General features: G+C 41.0%; 1 protein-coding gene across 4 annotated transcripts in view; it reads right to left on the bottom strand.

Annotated features, from left to right (window-relative positions):
- Nucleotides 1-2,012: 2,012 nt before the first annotated feature.
- NKTR (natural killer cell triggering receptor) overlaps nucleotides 2,013-18,274 on the bottom strand; it is a 50,452-nt gene continuing 34,190 nt past the window's right edge. For all 4 annotated transcript variants that reach the window (XM_019529186.1, XM_019529195.1, XM_019529206.1 and 1 more), the window contains 8 exons: nucleotides 16,652-16,807; nucleotides 14,648-14,735; nucleotides 10,363-10,508; nucleotides 6,664-9,603; nucleotides 6,310-6,405; nucleotides 5,920-5,979; nucleotides 4,722-4,826; nucleotides 2,013-2,931 (listed from right to left, as the gene is read on the bottom strand). In XM_019529186.1, coding sequence (XP_019384731.1) covers nucleotides 2,853-2,931; nucleotides 4,722-4,826; nucleotides 5,920-5,979; nucleotides 6,310-6,405; nucleotides 6,664-9,603; nucleotides 10,363-10,508; nucleotides 14,648-14,735; nucleotides 16,652-16,807 — 3,670 coding nt within the window. In that variant the 3' untranslated portion in view covers nucleotides 2,013-2,852. The remainder of the gene's footprint in view (nucleotides 2,932-4,721; nucleotides 4,827-5,919; nucleotides 5,980-6,309; nucleotides 6,406-6,663; nucleotides 9,604-10,362; nucleotides 10,509-14,647; nucleotides 14,736-16,651; nucleotides 16,808-18,274) is intronic.

Here is an 18,274-nt window from a genome sequence, read left to right as displayed (position 1 = left end):
GTTAGCTTTAATTTTTGCTATGATCTAGCTAACAGAGAATCACACTTACTTGCCTCCACTTTCAAAAATTCATTTCTACAACGTACAATTACCGGTTCCATTTCAACAAAGCCAGCACTTCCAGTGTAATCATTTTTTTCTGGAGCAGAAAATCTAAAAAGACTTAACAGCTCAGTAGACTAATCTATTAATCTGCTAATTTAAACTAATAATGCATTTTCCTATGTTACAAAATGAATCTGGGAAATGTATATTTGGGAAAGATTATTTAGTAAATTACCCTAGTTAAAAAGCTGAGTAGGTGTAGATATTTCCATAACTACCTATTAAACACATCTTTTCAAGAAGGATATGAACATTTACATATTTTGTAGAGTTATAGTTGGACACCAAAATACTTTAAAAACTCTTTAACTCTTAAAGCTTGTATGCTGCAAAGACTTGCAGAGAAATCCTTTCTTGTCCTGACCTCAATAGAAAGACAACTTGTAGTTTTTTAGAGAAACAGAATGACAAAGAAATTATATGTATAATTTAAGGTTTCTAAATGTTAGGGAGAATTTTTTCCCCCCACATGTACAGAAATCAGTGTTTGCAGGTATGTACAAAAGTGTATTTTACATTTTCAAATACCAGCTGCTTCAGAAAAACAAATTTACAATAAGTAAACAGACATTATAAAACCAGCTTAATGATGCATTTTCTATTAGAAACACAATTTAATGTAATACAATATTTAAAATAAAAATAGAAAAACAGAGTGCCTCCCTTTATAAAGTTAACAATTTCTGATGTGAACCATTAAAATCTTTTAAATACAACAGCAGTCAAAAGTATGCTAAAAAAAAGTTATTGTACAAGTCTCTCTCTCGTATGATATTTTCCCAGCTTTACAGATAAACTCTGACCAAAAACACAGCAGAAGTCATAGCCTGGGAGCAATCTTACGGAGCTGTATCAGGTACAGTTCACAACAAAATACCTGCTTCACAACTGTGTACAGCATGTTGTTACCTTATTAAAAAAGGTTGTGTAAACACAAAAAAATGCTAGAATGCAATGCTTTCTAACATTAAACATCTACTTCTATAAACTATGCATTTTGCATATATAACCTCTTTTTGAGTTATAAGAAAGAGTTAAAAGGGTTTAATTAGAGGGATTTAATTACATAAAGTTGGGATTAAGAGCCATTTGTCATCTGGGTATTAGTAACTCTACTGGGCCACTGTAGGGTATCCCCAGGATCTCGCATATCAAGTGAGCCTGTGACAAACAGAACGCAGAGTGCAACATGTGATGAAACAAAAGGTAAAAATATTGAAGTCCTTTGCATGTTTCAGCTGGGAACCCAATTTTTAGTACTTCCATGCTATCAAAGCGTGAGAATTGATAACCAAGAGAAAAACAAAAGTTACAACAAAACTTCTACATTTCAAAGCGCTTGTTTCCTGATGGGATAAAAAAAAACCATTCTGTTTCAAAACATATGAGGAAAAACCAAAGCATCTAAAAAAAAAATTACAGAAAATTAGTAAGGCATGCTATAATACATCAGTACTCAGGTGCATTGCTATAGCTATGTTAGTCAGATTTTTCCATTATTAACCCAGTTTTCAAAAAAAAAATAAAAATAAAAAGATCACTCCTTAGTATACATATTCCTAAACACTTGAACAATTTACAAGTAATTATAATGAACTGAATCAGAACATTAAGAATTATTAAATGCACCTCAATTTAAAAACTAACCTTTTACAAACAATTCTTTGATATGTGGACTCATTTTTGGTATTAAATGTCCCAAGTACCGTACACATTTTTTATTAGACGTTAGTATTTTTACAGTAATAGCATTTTACAGATTAACAGTACATAGTCCCATGTCTATATATCCCTCTACAATAGAGGGATGCACCTTTGACAATGTTCTCTCTACAAAGAGTTCAGAAGGAGCCATTATGTTTTACTCTATCAAACTGTTTTAGTTGGGTTTGTTTTGTATGAACTCATGATACAACTCAAAGGTTTAGTATAATGCTTCAGAGATGGATGCAGTGACATGCCCCTAGCACAGTAACATGTATTTGAAATAGCACTGCTTAGAAGCAAGGTCTTATTTTAAAACCTGTATGTTAAGTGTCACAAAAATCACTTTAGAACATCTGAGTTCTTAAGCAAGTGAAGAATCAAAGTTGAATGATCTTTTTCTTTGCACAGAGCCACAATACTGCAGTCTGCACGGTGCATCTCATCGCTTTCCTCCACCTCTCCAATGCCAACGTATAATGGGGTGATAGTTAAGACAGAGCGGCAGCCTTTGTTTTCATCATCTAGCTGTTTGATTAACAGAGAATGTACAAGATACTAATGAATTAATGCTCCAGCATTTTCAAAAGCATGTTAATAAGCTATGCAGATGGCAGCCTTTGTAAGTATTTTTCTTCACAGTTTTACAGTTGTCGGCATGTATTTCGATTAACAGGCTGAGAGCCAAAAGGATACTTTGAGACAGTACAGGCTGCTGCACCCCAAAAAGGAATACCAGCAAATTTACATGTATATCATCTCCTGGCTTAGAAAATTTGATTAAAAAAAAAAAAACCCCAAACACAACTGGGAAGAATATATAAAAAAGTAAATCAAATCAGACAAAATAACAACTTGAGTAATCTGTGCTCAACATTTCCATTCATGTGCATGCATTCTGTGAAACATTTGTTAAAATAAGTAGATTTCACCCATCTCAGTAAATAGCCTTCATTTCCACTTCTGGCACTGAGAGATCATAGGTATTTAACAACGTGGATATATAATTATTAGACACAATCTACACTGCCAAGGAAACTTTTTCAACTGTATCTGCTACTTTCGCTGGGACTTCGATTGTTAGAATAACTACGGTCACTCTCACTGTCGGAGCCAGAAGACCTACAATAAAAGGTAAACAGGGTGAAATGCCTTACAAATTAGATTTCTATGTTTGTGTTTCAAGTTCAAAGCTGAGTCAATGAATAGTCCTTGAAAATAAGATTATTTTGCCCTCAATTAAAGGGATAGTCATTAAAATAGAAGATACTGTCAAAGTTACAGGGTGAAATTCCAGTCCCAACGATAGGAGTAGGAGCTCTGTCACTGATTTAAACATGGTAGGATTACCTCTCACAACTACATTTTGAGAGTAAAAATAAAATGTATTTGCATGAATTCACCAAGCTAGGATGTATTTGAATAAGTCTTTAAAGCTGTTTCAGCAGGGTTTCTCCAACAGAGTGAGCCTGCACATTTCTTACTTCAAAAACAGTAAAGAGGAGTCTAAAGGACTGGGCCACGAAATGGTAAGATAAGGTTTTGAAAAACCATTTGCTTATCAAATTAAATGTGTGCGTTTTTTTGTCTTCATGAACTGGTTATGTTGACCATCTGCGCAATCTGCAAGATGCAGCCTATTTAAATGTCATGCAAGCCAAACAAGGACATGTGAATTTAGAAGAGTAAACTTTCTTGAGAGAGCAGTAATTTTCCAGTCCAAGTTATTTAGTAGATAGTTCACATGCCAAAGGAATGTACCTTAATTCCACATTTGTCTTTCTGAGATTTGCAGCAGCTAACCTGAAACAAGATTCAGGCTTTCTCCATGCCATTATAATCATATTCAGGTGTCAACTCTGATGTATAAAAAAACTTATCTTAATGACAGAGATGGATGGTTTGGGGAATGATTTGAGTGATGTCCACAGACTAGAAACTGGGAGTGGAAATCCAAAGGAAAAGAAGAGTGGGAAATGGATAGGCTAGAAACAGTGCAGTGCCAAACAGTGGCAGATTTTACCATTGAGCAATAACTGATGTGACAAAAGGGACTAAACAACTGACAACCAAAAGTGTGTTACTACCCAACATCACAATCCAACCTTGATCTTTGTAAACTGCCCACTGACATCTGTGGGATTTCCACTTCATATTTAGGGCTGCCCATCATCTTCCGTTTATACCATGGACCGCATGACTCAGACAGCAACCCCAGCATAGCAGTGGCCTTAAAAACTGGAGTTCTTTTTGAAACATATGCTAGGAACTTAAGCTTTCAGAGCAAATGGACTCTGAAGAACATAGGCAGTGTCTGTAGAAGTGTAACTAATTACACTTACAGCTCTTTAACTACAGTTATAATTAGAGTGTAAGAAGTGTCATTTGCACTGGCATTTTGGTCAGCACAGTTATTTCTCTTCTCAAGATTTTTGCTGGTATCTATTAAAAAAGATCTACCATCCAAGGGCATCTTGGCATTAAAAGGTGATTTTTCAATCCCTTGTACCAACATATAAAACAAACAGTCAGATTTAAATCCTACAATCATTTAGTTCTCAAATGGTTAAATAAAGATTTTTTTTAAAATACGTGCTGCCACAGGTAGAGAAACAGATGCGTACAAATGTACTTACATCCAAAGGACTGAATATAGCAGTACAATATTTTTGGTCTCTTCTCAATTTCCTCTACTTTTAGAAATAGTGATTTTGTCTGTTTCTCTGGTCACGCATTTCTGATTCCTCAGTATTACTATAAAACAACTTGGTAATAATAGTGAATTTTATATGGATTGTGGTATTAGGAATGGGGGGGACAGGGTCTCTCCCCTAAGCTTCCAATAAAACACTAAAAGACTTCCATTACGAATACAGCTATAGTTTTGAAGTTGTGCTACTAAAATTACATACCTGGACCGTCGGTCATAGCTTCGAGATCTGCGATAGCTGTCACTCCTCTTACTTCTACTTCGACTACGACTTCTGCTATAGTAACTATCATAGGTATATGACCTACTTTAATAGGGCGAAAAAAAGTCATTAAAGACTTTGGAAAGGTCTTGGTTAAAATGAAGAAAATTAGACTTGGACATATATGTTGTAAAGACATTTATATAAGGAAATAAGGATTGCTGAGTGGCAATTATTTGAAGGATTTATCAAAAAGGTAAAATGATTAAAAATGTTTACTTCAAATAGTGTACTCTTCTTTATAAAGTACTAGGAATACATGCCTCACATTGCTTACCCAACTAAGCTATTTATTTAACTCCCCCACCCCCACAAACTACATGTGTTTTTAAACTAATTTTAAACTTTCAACTGTATCAAAATCTTAACTTCTCTCTTACTATTTTTTAATGGGAAGTAAAGAAAAAATGGGGGAGTAGAAGGTTAAAAACAAACCGACAGACTCAGGAAGCAATACACAAAGGGCATCTAATTCTATTCAGTTCTATTCAAGTTCTAATACTATGTCTTTTTTACTGCGATACTTGGGTGCCTTTATTTTTTTATGTTTTAAAAAGATATGATTAAATTTCAGGCAATCAAGTTCTCTTTTATTTGACTACTTTTAAAAAAATACCACACAAGTTATAAATTTGAAAGGCACTGTTTTAATACATTTACTTACTTTGGGTGCACCTACACATGTGCTTTACTGCGGAGCCGACTAATTAGCTTTGCAGTAAAGTGTCACGGTCTACACATGGGCTACTGGGGAAGTACTATCCTATTGTAGAGTAATTATGTGAGCTCAAATGCGTGTGTAGACTGCGATGGGCTGGCTGGGGCATAAGGGCGCTACAGTACGGGTGCTGCCTGCCAGCTAGCCCTGCACTGTAGCACTCTTGTGCCTCAGCCAGACCCTCCATTGCCTGATGCTGCCACCCAGAGCCCAGGGATGACCCTCTGGGCCCCCTGCCAGCCCAGGGCTGCTCCAACCTGGCTCAACATGCTGTGGTCCTGGGAGCACATGTAAACACCGAGCCAGAGAGCAGCTGACAGAACCGTGTCCACGTTCATTGCACTGCCCTAATTGCACATGTAGATGCACCTCGTAAGAAGAGTTTGCCATTGGTATTAGTTGTAGAACCACAATCCCTACCTGGATCGACTGTGACGATCATAAGAACTGCTTCTAGATCGACTTCTGCTGTAGGTTCGACTGTCAGAACGAAACAGGAAAGACATTTTAATCATTAAATTGGAACCAAATGCTGAATTAGGAAAAAAAATTCACACGATTTGCTTGGTGTTTTTAGTTGAAGCTGCCTGACATATTTTCAGAGTTATTCTCCAGGAATATGCAGTCCTGAAGACTATTTCTATTCTTACACACCACAGACATTTCAAGTAGGGTGCTCAGAGAATGCAGTTACATTGATCCATCTCAACCCTGGCTCCAACATTAAGCTACTTTGATTCACTATGCCTCACTTACTATAATTTGCAGTAACATGCACTTCTGGGCATCACCTTCATCACAGAAACTTACCTCCGACTCTTGTAACTGTGGTATGAGCTACTCCGACTTCTTGACCGATCCCTACTGTACCATCCCCTGCTTCGACTTCTTGTATAGCTTCGAGACCTAAAATTAAAGAACAATTTTAAATGCAAACTAAAAAGGGAGGAGATGTACAAAAATGGGAATTAACATGAAGATTTATTTTGTAAATCTGTTTTATTCCATAAAAGCCAGTTCAGAGAAATTTAATTTCTACTAGCATGCAACTATGAGGGGGAAAAAAAATCACAAACCACAAGAAACTTTATCTTAAATGTTTCTTTTGTATCTTTTAAAATAGAATGGCAGTTTATGAAAAAAACTGCACAGCAAATGTATTACCTATAAGAGTACGTGGAACTCCGTGATCGACTTCTTGAATGACTGTAGGATAGAGATCTTGTTCTATGTCTGGATTTAGATTCAGATTTACTTCGTGACCTACTCAGACTCCTGGACTGGCTGTTGTCATCTCTACTTGGAGACTGTTCTTCACTTGAGCTTTCTTGGTTTCTTGGCCTTCGATTTAGTCGTGCTGTTTTTCTAACTTCATCAAACAGAGATCCAGGCCGGATTTTATTTTTACTTTTTATTTCTATTCTTAAGCCTTGCGGTTTAGACTCAGGTGCCAAAGCAGCGCTTTTAACTTCTACAGCACTATTATTAGTAGCAGACTGTAGATTGCTTACACCTTGCAGAGGTTTCCATTTGTTATCTATCATACTGCTTTGTGTGCTTTCACCCATTTCAGTTTTCACAGCATTTTCCACAGCAATGGGCATAGTGACAGAGTTACTATCTTGTTTTCCTATTTCTCTTTTTTCTTTCATGTTGATCAATTCCCTGACGTTCGCCTGTTTGGCAGTACTCGGTTCTGGGCTCTCAGTTTGTAAATCTTTGCTCACGCTAGTATCTGAAGTCTGAGGCTTAGCATTCAGGTTGACGGGAGACAAGATGTTCACAACTACCTTCCCAGGAGAGTTACGATCTGGAGTACAAATCTCCATATTGTCATCTGTTTGTAAGACATCTTCTGACCCATTCTGGTTACCTACTTCGGCATTTTTAAGATTGTTGTTTGGAGCGGTCGCATTTATCTCTGGATTTGAAGTTGCAGCTGAAGTGCTCTTTTCACCGTCTTCTTTACTAAGGTAACTATGGTCCGGCGATGAGCTGCAAGCAACATTTTTACTTGCAGGGTTTTTGGCTCCACAAGACTTTTCATCATTTTCATTTTTATCTTGGCACAGGTCACTGTTTTCACAAGCTTGTTGACTCTTATCTGTAATGTCCTTGGCAACTTGCTTTTCCTTTTCATCCCTGGTAACTGGCTGCTCATTCGCATCCTCCTCTTCCTCCTCACCAAACTCCAGTGGAGGCTGCCAGTGAAATGCTTCTTTTTGTTTTTGAACCTTACGCTTCTTTTCTTTTTTCCCCTTTGATTTTTCTTTGGCTTTTCTGGAATGTGACTTCTTCAGAGTCTTTTTGGATGCGTGCTTGCGTTTTTTGGTCTTTCCTCTAATATTTGCTGAGCTAGAATGGGAAGTCTCAGACTCTGAAGAGGAGGACTGCCGTTTGCTTGTCTTCCAAGTACGATCCGAATCCAGAAACCCTTCTGAAGAATTTGCTTTAGTTTTTACCCTGCTTTTGACAGGACCAATTTCTGTATCAGATCCTGAGGAAGCCTCACCTTCCTCTTTACTAGATGAAGGCCTAGACTCGTCTCGACCATTTCGAGTCTCTTCTCTTTCTGAATTTGATTCGGAGTCCCATTTGCTGCCTGAATAGGTTTTTCTTCTGGTCTTTGCACCACTTCTAGGCCGTTCTGAAGATTTCTCCTTGAAGGTTTTCGTTTTGGAACGGGCACTATCCCACTCACTCTTAGCTTTTTCCTCGGCTCTGTCGGAAGTCAGATTAGTTTTATCCTGTTTTGGATTCTCTCCTTCTGACTGAAAATGGCCTTCTTTTTCTTGGGCCGTCTTAACAGAATGCTCACTGTCTGTAGAAAAGTCTGAAGATGACCTACTCTCACTTCCTTTTCGCCCCTGAGACAACTCGTCATAGTCTTTAGAGCTTTTGTAAGGAAGAGTACTTTCAGAGCTACTTTTTTGCCTTTTCTTAAGCAATTGGAAGTTTTGTTCACTTGACTCAGGTTTTCTTTTGCTTCTGCCTCGATCTTCATCACTAAGGGAGTAATATGAGGAAGACCCACTGTAACCTGACTGGTCACTGCGATATTTATTTATCGACTGGGATCTGCCAGTTGACCGAGACCTTGTTCTTGAACTAGATGGACTTCTCGATCTTGTATACGATCTAGAATAGGATCTACTTCGAGAAGATCTGCTCCTTGATCTTGGCCAACTATCTGAACTTCTGTCACTGTGATATTTTGAATAGCCACTTCGCTCACTATCTGAACTCTTACGTTGCTTATGGTAGGAGGAAGTAGTATTAGCTTCCTTAATATTTACTAAATTGTAACTACTTTGTGCAGGCATTAAATGGGTTGTTTTAGCTTTCATTTCCTGAATTCGCTCATAAGATGGCTTCCAGGGCTTCTGTCCAGGTTTCCATCTGGAAGGTGGAGGACTGTCACTTAAGGGTATAACTGGAAGGCTTTCAGTTACAACTGGGGCTACTACAACTTTATCGCTCTGTGGTATTGCTGCTCTTACAGGTTCAGTCTTGTTTGCCTTATTTTCATTTAACCGCACTACAGTATTCCGTGATGAATTGGACACAGTCTTCTGGTGCCTGGATTTAGAGCTAGATCTTGATCTGCTTCGAGACCGCGATGATCTAGATGCTGTTCTTGACCTAGAACTTCTTCGGGAATATGATCTGGATCTGGATCTAGATCTGGATCTAGACCTGGACCTGTAGTACGATCGGGAATCTCTGCTTGATAAAGTTGATGAACTCTGGTCATCTTTGTCAGATTTAGACCAGTCTCTTCTAGATGAGCGTCTAGAAGATGAGGAAGAGCGTGACTTCCTCTCATTATCACAAGACAACTTCGCCTTCCTAGTGGAAGAACGAGAGGATTCTACCTCCGAAGAGAGTGACGGTTTCTTTTTTTTAGTTTGTTTATGTTTCCTGAAATGTTTTTGCTTCTTGGACTTCTTTTTGTGTTTTGCCTTCTTTTTCTCTTTCCGGTGCTTTTTGTGATAGTTGGTATATCTTACAGTACTAAGATCAGAATAGCCATTATGCGACCAAGATCTTGATCTCTGGGACACGCTTCTTTCATCCCATCTGCTTGTACAAGGATCACTCAACCTTAAAAAAAGGTCCAAACAAAGTTAGGGTTTACTTATGTTTCTTTAGCAAACAATCTTAAAAATATATTAACAGGAAGGAACAAAACAAATACAATTTTAGTCCCTGACTAACACAATTTTTTTTATTATTCAGGAACCAGATATTTAAATGCAGAACACGGAATGAGAGTATTAGATTGTCAGAACATGGGAGTGAAGTTCGTATTCCAGTTAGTACGTTACTGGAACTTCGAGAGAGCTGCTTCTAACACACGCTTATAAACTGTAAAAATACCTTAGCAATCTTTTTTAAAATATAGTTATTAAATCTTGTTCTGGACCTAATATTAGACTCGCTGCATTTATCTGTATTCCTTGCCAAGAGCTCCCTAGTGATCGGTCCCACATGGTTACTGCACTGCCCCTGTCCAGCATGTGCGGGGTTACTTTCCCTCCCCCCTTCCCCTTCCCTCAAGGCAGATGCTCTTACTGCAGATGCTGTTACTGACTCTCCACTAGCAGTGCAAGGGTGCCCCAGGGCTGTATTTCATCACTTAACACATGCACCAGCAGCTGTTTTCCAGCAGCTGATTCTTGGGGGAAAAAAAGTGTGTGGTATGCAAGAAAACATGGTGGTGTGATCCTGAACTAAGCATGCCAACAGAAAACATCCTTCCAGATGAACTACTCAGTCACACTGAAGCTGCAAAGAAAATGAATGCAAGAAAGTTCTTGCACAAGAGACTTAACCATTTGAAACTTGCAGCAAAGATCTTACTTGTCTCCTTTACTCCATTTCTCTCCACTGGGTTCTCTGTATGTTCTTAATCTTTGCATTTCTTCTTTCCAGTGAGGAGGGGTTTCACTGCTCTCATCATTGTCAGACTCAGAACAGGAGCGCGATCGAGGTGGGGTGTGGTATCGCTTGAAGAATAAATAGCAGAATTAAAATAAAGGCAGACAGTACACAACAACTATCCTGCCCCAGGAAACCAATGTGAAAGTCATCCAGGAGGTCTCAATACAGGCAAGGAAGGAAATGCCATTCTACATTCCTTTTTGTCCTGTCAGCATAAAAGAGGACCTGACTTTTCAACATGTATGACATTAAAGACTCCCCCATTACCCAGAGTTGAAAATTGGGAGATGAATGGATTGGTTTATATGGAACTCAGAAATAAGATATTTGGGATGAGATCCAAGAGTGACCCTGAACATAAAATACAGTGTACAAACAGAACTTGTCAGGAGAAGCCTATCCTTTGAGACAAATGTAGCTTCTATATGAAGACTGCCTTTTTAATATACCAGTGGTATATAAAGCAGATTGGTAATTGTTTAAGGATGTGGACCCAACAACACTTTTAATATTATATTGAGTTCCTGTGAGAGAGTGGGGCTCTTCAACATAGGCGAGGAGGTGGGGATGGTGGCCATGATATAAATTCAACATGCCGATACTGCTGCTAAGAACAGATCATTACGTAATTAATGAAAAATCCAGTTTGTTTTAGGGCTAGCAAATAATCTATAGTGTTGAAACCAGTGATGTTAACTGGAAACTGGCAATAAAATGCCCCAGTAGAAAACTTCTTCCATTTAGCTTTAGACCCTCTTTACTTTACTTAGTCCCGCTTCCTGCGTTGGAGCAAAGCGTTCTGCAGCTCAGCTAAACACTTTCGGTGGATGCCAACAGGAAAGCATCCAAGCTGCAAAATGCATCAAAGATGGTTCTGGATACAACAGCCAACACCTGTTCTGTGTTGGGTAGGACAATGGGGATAGTCTTGAAACACTCCAGAACTGGTATTTATAGGCTCTTAATTTTTCAGGAAAGGACTCTAGCATCAGGTGCACAGGTAGCTCAATCACTACTGTTTATTGCTTAGATACCGAGTCAGTATTAACAAGATAAATGGTACCAGGGTGGAAGGTACCACAACTTGGAACACTCAGAGATTCACAGAGAAAATAGCAGTGGCCGATTCCAAGCATACTCCATGTGCTGTCTTGGAGCCTGGTACCAAAGCAGCAGGGAACCTGTTCAGATATTTGGTTCTTCTCGAGACCGAGACAAGTTGCAAGTCTGATCATGTCCCAGCTTGTCAGGCATCAGGGATAGCAATTTCCACCTTAGCTCATCTTTGGAATGTGAAATCTTCTGAACCTAGTGGATGCTGACAGCAATGTAATGGTGGATGAATAGGGTCTTTTGGTAGATGTGGCACAGGAGCTGGGACTGAAACTTTGGATCACTGAGATATTAAGAGAGCAATTAACAAGAGAATTGGTGCCCACTAATATCCTCTCTTTTACTGCCTAAATAAACTTGCAACAAACTTTTGAGGACGAACAGGCTCAGTATCATCGCCCTGTGCAAACGGTTTTTGAGTTCCTTCATGTGCTTACGGAAACAACAAATGGAACATGTGTAAGATGGGGAGATGTTCAGAGTGCCTGTAAACAGATATCAGAATACTACAGAGACAGATCTTAAACATCACTGATTTAGCTTGAGTCATGATGCTAACATGCCTGTACTGAACAGGGGTAATTAATGCAGAAATCTTTGCCATCGGGGTACTTACAGACCATTTGCACTGAATACCTCAGCTGCTTAAGTTGCTTGCCGCAAAACCTATTTTTTTTTACACCTTACACCAATTTGCAGTTCTCTGTTGAGCACTGCTATAATTTCAACACCAATATCCAAATCAGAAGTGAAGTGTGGCTCATCATACCTGAAAACACAATACTACGCATAATCCATAGCTCCTTCATACACTGCCCTGGCTCTGTGCACCTGAGATGAGACCTGTGCAGATTAACTGATCTTCATTTACATGTGTCATCTAGTCTATCCAAACCCATCAAAACAACTAATGCACCCAAGAAACCTTTTTCTCTACAGCTGAATTCCCAGATCCCAACAGTGTTACTACACTTTTCCAAACGCACATAAACGGTCACCAGAGGAGTGCAATAACCAGATGTAGGGACATGAGTAATGGAGACTGGACACTATACAATAGGGGTCAGCAATCTACTGACCCCCAATCCAGCCCGCAGGGCTTTTTTGGTCCAGCCTGCAGATACTGAGCTTCAGAGGTACTGGGCAGTGGGGACATTGGCAACAGCTGTTTTCCCTCTGCTGTGGAGGGAGGAAAAGCAGCAAGTGTTTTCCACATCCTGGGACAAAGATAAGCAGCAGCAATGGGTGCTTTCCCCATGCTAGTGAGGAGGAAAGAAGCAGTGGTAGCTGGGTCCTAGTGCTCACTCCCAGTGCTCACTCTCTGACCTGAACTGGGTCAAAGCTGACCCACAGCCTTAAAAGGCTGCCAGTCACTGTTGTACATCATCCTTCTTTATAAACAGCATCTTACAACTCTGAGGTTTCAAAAGAGGCTGTTACAGGGAACTCCAATAACTGGAAGAGGACAGTAGCTACTTTCACTGTCTCCAGTTCAAACATTGGGGCCTAGTAGCAATTACAGCAGGGGTAGGCAATTATTTCAGCTGGAGGGCCACTTAACAAATGTTGGTGAGCTGTTGAGGGCCGCACAGGTAGCCCCTGCCCCGCGTCACCATCTTGAGACCAGAAGTCCTGCCCCTAACTCCAGATGTTTGCTACTGGAAGTCCCTCCCCTTACCCCCCAGAAATACTCCTTTTGGGAGAAAGGCTGCCATCTTAGAACCGAAAAAAATTATCATGTACTAAAAGTCAAACACCTACTATAACATATTTTAATTTTATTATAAAAAAAAATGTTGTCATGATTTGTGTTTGAGTACTGTATAAAGAGGTGGTTGCATAATAATTAAAAATAAAGTCTTAGCAGTCTTGTATATTGTGGGGGTAGAGTGTGGGTATGCATCATTTGTGGGGTTTGAGGGAGTGTGGGGACCCCGCCCACACAGTCCCCCAATGGTGCATAGCAGCAGCAACAGCAGCAGCAGGAGGCAGCGGCCAGGGTGCTCAGGATACTTGTGCCCAGTACAGGCACTGGCGCCTAGTAGCACGCGGCTCTGGCCAGCACTGTGCATCTTGGCAAGGAGAGCAGCATGGCTAGGCTGCCTCTATGTGCTGGAGCCCACTGCCTTCCCTGCCCCCTGCCACATAGGTCCCACAACTCTATGGGGAAGCAGGGGCTGGGGTTCCCCACCACTTTGGGAACAGCCCCAGGACTTGAGCGGCAGGGAGAAGTGAAAGCAGCAAGCTCTGGAGTGCAAGGCTTCCCTCCAGCGGTGCACAAGTGCAGGAACTGCATGTGCACAGCTCCTTGCCCTCAAGTGCAGCGTTGGCCGGAGCCACGTACCGCCAGGCGCCAGCACCTGTGCTGAGCACAAGCACCTCAAGCTCTCCTGCCTCCTGCTGGCAGGGGCTACATGCCATGGAGGGCGAGTGTTGGGGCGGTCTCCACACCCTCCCTCGTACCCACTTGAGCTCTGTGGTGCCGCCACTCTGCGCTGCCACCAGCCCCAGTCCCACACTCCTGCCCAGTTACAGCTCTGTCCCCATTGCTTTTCCACCAGGTGCCTGGAGCAAGTGGGATGCTGGGGAAGCCAAACAGGTTCCCTGCCGGCTGCAGCAGTGTCAGCAGCAGCCCTGCCAGGAAGATGCATGCTGGCTGGGCTGGGCCCTTCCACCCACATGGGAGTGAGGGGCAATAGGGTATGTTGGCTGGGTGTGTATACATGGATGCCTTGTTCCCACCCTCGTGGTCAGAAGGGCTGGGCAGGGCACAATTAGTTGGTGGGCATACCGGGCCAGATGAAAGTGCCTGGTGGGCCAGATCTGACCCGCAGGACTTATTTTGCCCGCACCTGAATTAAGGGAATCAATCTTACTGGCTTTATTTTACTTTTAAGTAATTTTGATAAGTGATTATAACCAAGGGACATTTTTTCCTGAACAATCTTTTAGGCAAACTGTTTTTGGGGGATGCAGGGGAAAAGGTTAGAGTTTTACAAATGCACTCTTTTACTGTATATAAAGCAATGCTTCTGAGTAATTTAAAATCCTGGGGCAGGTGACAGGGAGGAAAATATCAGAAGCTACATACTATTGTGCCTCTTCCTTTAATTTTTCTTCCGGATTTGGAGACTGAGGGCTTCTGGTCACTCAATACTGGTGCAACATCAAGAAGTTTCCTAAAATAATAAGAAAGGCAGGCTTAATATAAAAGCTATAGAACAATACAAACTTGTTCCTAAAACATGAATACCTTTCTTCTGTTTTTACACCATTAATATTTACCATATGGATTAATACAATATATCAAAGCCAGTATACTTAGAAGCTGTCACCAAGAAATAACAAGAAAAATATATAGTTCTCCTACAAAAAGGTAGGTTATTACTATAGTGATTTTGCCTAGCTAAAAAGATCAAATTTAACTTGAAAACTTAAGGGAATATTGCTGACTTGTACTTCAAAATGCTCTGCTAAAATAGTCCATCCCTTTCCCTAGGATGCTGTCATTTTAAATGATCTACTAACCATGTGTCCACTGCAGGGCAGAGTGGCTAAGGCACCTTGCTGTGGATGCAGAGGCATGAGTTCACGTATTACTTCAGACTTCCACAGACAACTCCCAATTGACCCAGCAGTGAATGGGTACCCGGGCATTCAGGTTGAGGAGTTAAAAGGCACTAGACATAACAGTTAAATCATAATCATTATGCCTCTGGCTACAGAAAACAATGCACCTCAGATCTGCAAACTTTCTAGGAGTTTTTTGGTTACAAATCCACTATAGTTTCCCAGCATTTAAAAAGCTTAGTTTATGGAACTACATCACTGGATTACCAGCAATGGATAATCTATTAATTTTAGTAAATTCTAGCAATGAGACAACTCAGTATTCTTGTGAATATACTTTAGAAGGCTGAGAAGTAGCTGCAAAGATTTTAAGAGCTATGACCATGTAGTGTCAATTTAACTGGGATTGTCCACTTACATTCATAACTGTTGTCTAGGTTTAATAAGTTAAATCGATAAATGACCAGTGTATTACACCACGGTATTCAACCCACTATATTAAGAGAGGGCTGTAGGGAAAAACACTGGAATTCTGCATATGCAACTTCTATCACATCTACTTTGAGATCATGTGCAAATTTCTTTTCTGGGCCGTTTAGAAGCATTTTCTTCCTACATTTAGAAAAGATGGGAGCCTTTACAAAATTCCAGTGGATTGATGCATCATATCTACATTTCTTCCAATTTTAATTGGAAAGATAAACTTGCCATTTTATGTTCCCACTACTCTGTAATAAAATACTGTAAACCGTAAGACACAAAACAGAGCTTATCTCAGGTTTTTGTGCTGAAATAAGAAGTTATTTACACTCTGGCCATGTCCAGATGAACACAGCTGTTTGCTTCCCTGGGGACAAGCAGCTGCAAAACACCTTGTCACGGCATGGAATGCCCATGCCACATGCACTCTGGCACACGGGACGTTACCACAGGGGGTAGGGGAGGCTGGGATCAGGGCCAGTGACTCTGTTGGCCCCAGCAGCCTTACCTGGGGGCCTTCTAGGGCTGCAGCCGCAGGCCTGGACTGCAGCCAGAGTGTGGCTCCAGTTGGGCAGGCTCTGGTTTCAGGCACTGCATGCTACCACCACATGTGCTGCCTCGCCTTTTTCTGCCACTTTTTTTTTTTTTTTGACTCTGGGGTCTTCCAGGGTCAACCCCTCACCCTGCAAGGTAGCAGCGCAGGGCACACTGGTATGTGTGACACGTACCTCACATCTGTGCTTATCTGGACGCGGTCTTTGTATTTTAGCTGAAAGTTTGTACCACAGATGGGACTCTCCAGGATAAACAGCAGCATGTAAAGGTATTAAATTAAATCTAATTTAAAGGGATTTGACAAAGAAACCAAAGTAGAAATTCCAAAAGAAACATGACAAATATTTAAGGTAGCTGGTCTTAGAGCTAAGAAATTTCTTATTACCATGTGGGGCCCTTATGGAGATCAGAACAAAAATAAATGGAAAGAACATTTCTGAAAGCCAAGAAAGTTAAGAATCAAAGTAAAAAGGTTTAGTCTGTTGCTTACGGCTCGGGCTCTACATTGACAACAGGTGCGTCCCTTCTCAGCAAAAATCTATTTTCAGGCACTGGGGGGATTTCTTCAGGACGTACCACAGGTTTGTCCCTTTTTGTAGTTGCATCAACTGATTTCTCATTTGCATCGCTCTTGTCAGAATGATAACTATGAGGGGAAAAAAAAAAAATGTACAAAACAAGATTACAAGTTAAACCAAAAAAGAGGCATAGCTTAAAAAAATAGTAATAATTTGGAAAAAAATCATCTTAAGTGCCATAGCCAACATTAAGATGATTCAACAACCCAGTTTTAAAATTGCACAAGGTCATTTAGTTTATGAAGTTTTTATGCTAACTGACAAATCAAGATTGCACAGCATTATGGAAATGGGTTGTTTCTTATTCAACAGACAAGATTTTTGCTATGTTAGACCATTAGTAGGAACCTACCAAATTCACAGTTTCACAGAAACTACAAAATTAGGCACCATCTCTGAAAACAGGCAATGTCCATGAAACCAAAAAAATGGCACCCCCCCCCCCCGACACATTGTTGATTGGCTGAGAGGGCTGCCCATCACACAGTCCTGCCTCCAACCATGCACCATCAAGAGGCAGGGCCACCGGGCCCTTCAGCCAATCAGTGGTGAGGGGTGGGTTTGTTGCAAAAAAATCACCTCCGTGCACCACAAGTGGCCTGCAAAAATCCCTTTTGCTTGCTGCAAATTAGGTAAATTCCTAACCATTAGGTACTCCGTGAACTTGTAACGAGTTAGTTTAAAATGAATAAAAATAATTTTAAAGATGCTACTTTCACTAATCTAGCATCTTTAGCACCAACATTTGGGGGGTGGGGTGGATGGGAAAGCTGCTCTATCAGCGCTCAATGCCAAGTATGGGCTGTTTCCAAGCTGACCTCCCTTCCCTTCCCTTGGCTCCACAGGCCAAATAAGGTAGATCTGCAGGCTGAATGTGGCCCACAGACATTAAGCAAACAACCCTTGATCTTCAATATAGTGCCTTAAATTTTCCTCCAAATTCTAAGAATTAGCCAGAATTTAGATTTAATCTCATTTTACCATGTCTGCATTAGTAAGGGGTAACTGACACACAATGTCCCTGGTAGCTTTTCAGTGAATTGACTGAGATGCGAACTAGGCCTATGCACAGTGGCAAGTATTCACTTTGGATTCAGATGTGGCCTGTTTGGAGGACAGCGATTCGATTCAGAGATTTGAATCGCTGTCTCAACTTGATTTGGCTGACTCAAATCCCAAAAGATGTGGTGCTGCGTTGGAGATTCAGCCATAGACTAAACAGGCAGCTGACAACTGCCTCCAGCTGTAAGTCTGTTGGGGTTGGGGAGAGAGGGATTGGGGCTGGGACAAGCTGTCTAACCTGAGTAGGGGAGGTGCGGGATGCGGGTGTGGCAGCGCTGGGAGTGGGTGCTATACCCTGCTGTCACTTACCCCTTCCGCCAGGAGCACACCGTGCCTGAATCATGCCCTCCCCTCCCCCCAGGCAAGCAGCAGCAGCGCAGAGCCCTTGCTCCCAGTGCTGCCACACCCACATCAGCACTGGGAGCAGGGGCTCTGTGCTGCTCCCGCTTGCCAGCTGCTGTGGGGGCCATGGG

This window comes from Crocodylus porosus, unplaced genomic scaffold (genome assembly GCF_001723895.1).
Source record: "Crocodylus porosus isolate Cpor-Errol unplaced genomic scaffold, CroPor_comp1, whole genome shotgun sequence".
NCBI classification, from domain to species: Eukaryota; Metazoa; Chordata; order Crocodylia; family Crocodylidae; genus Crocodylus; species Crocodylus porosus.
The sequence above is the reverse complement of the archived record's forward strand: the minus strand, read 5'-3'. Positions and strand labels throughout refer to the sequence as shown.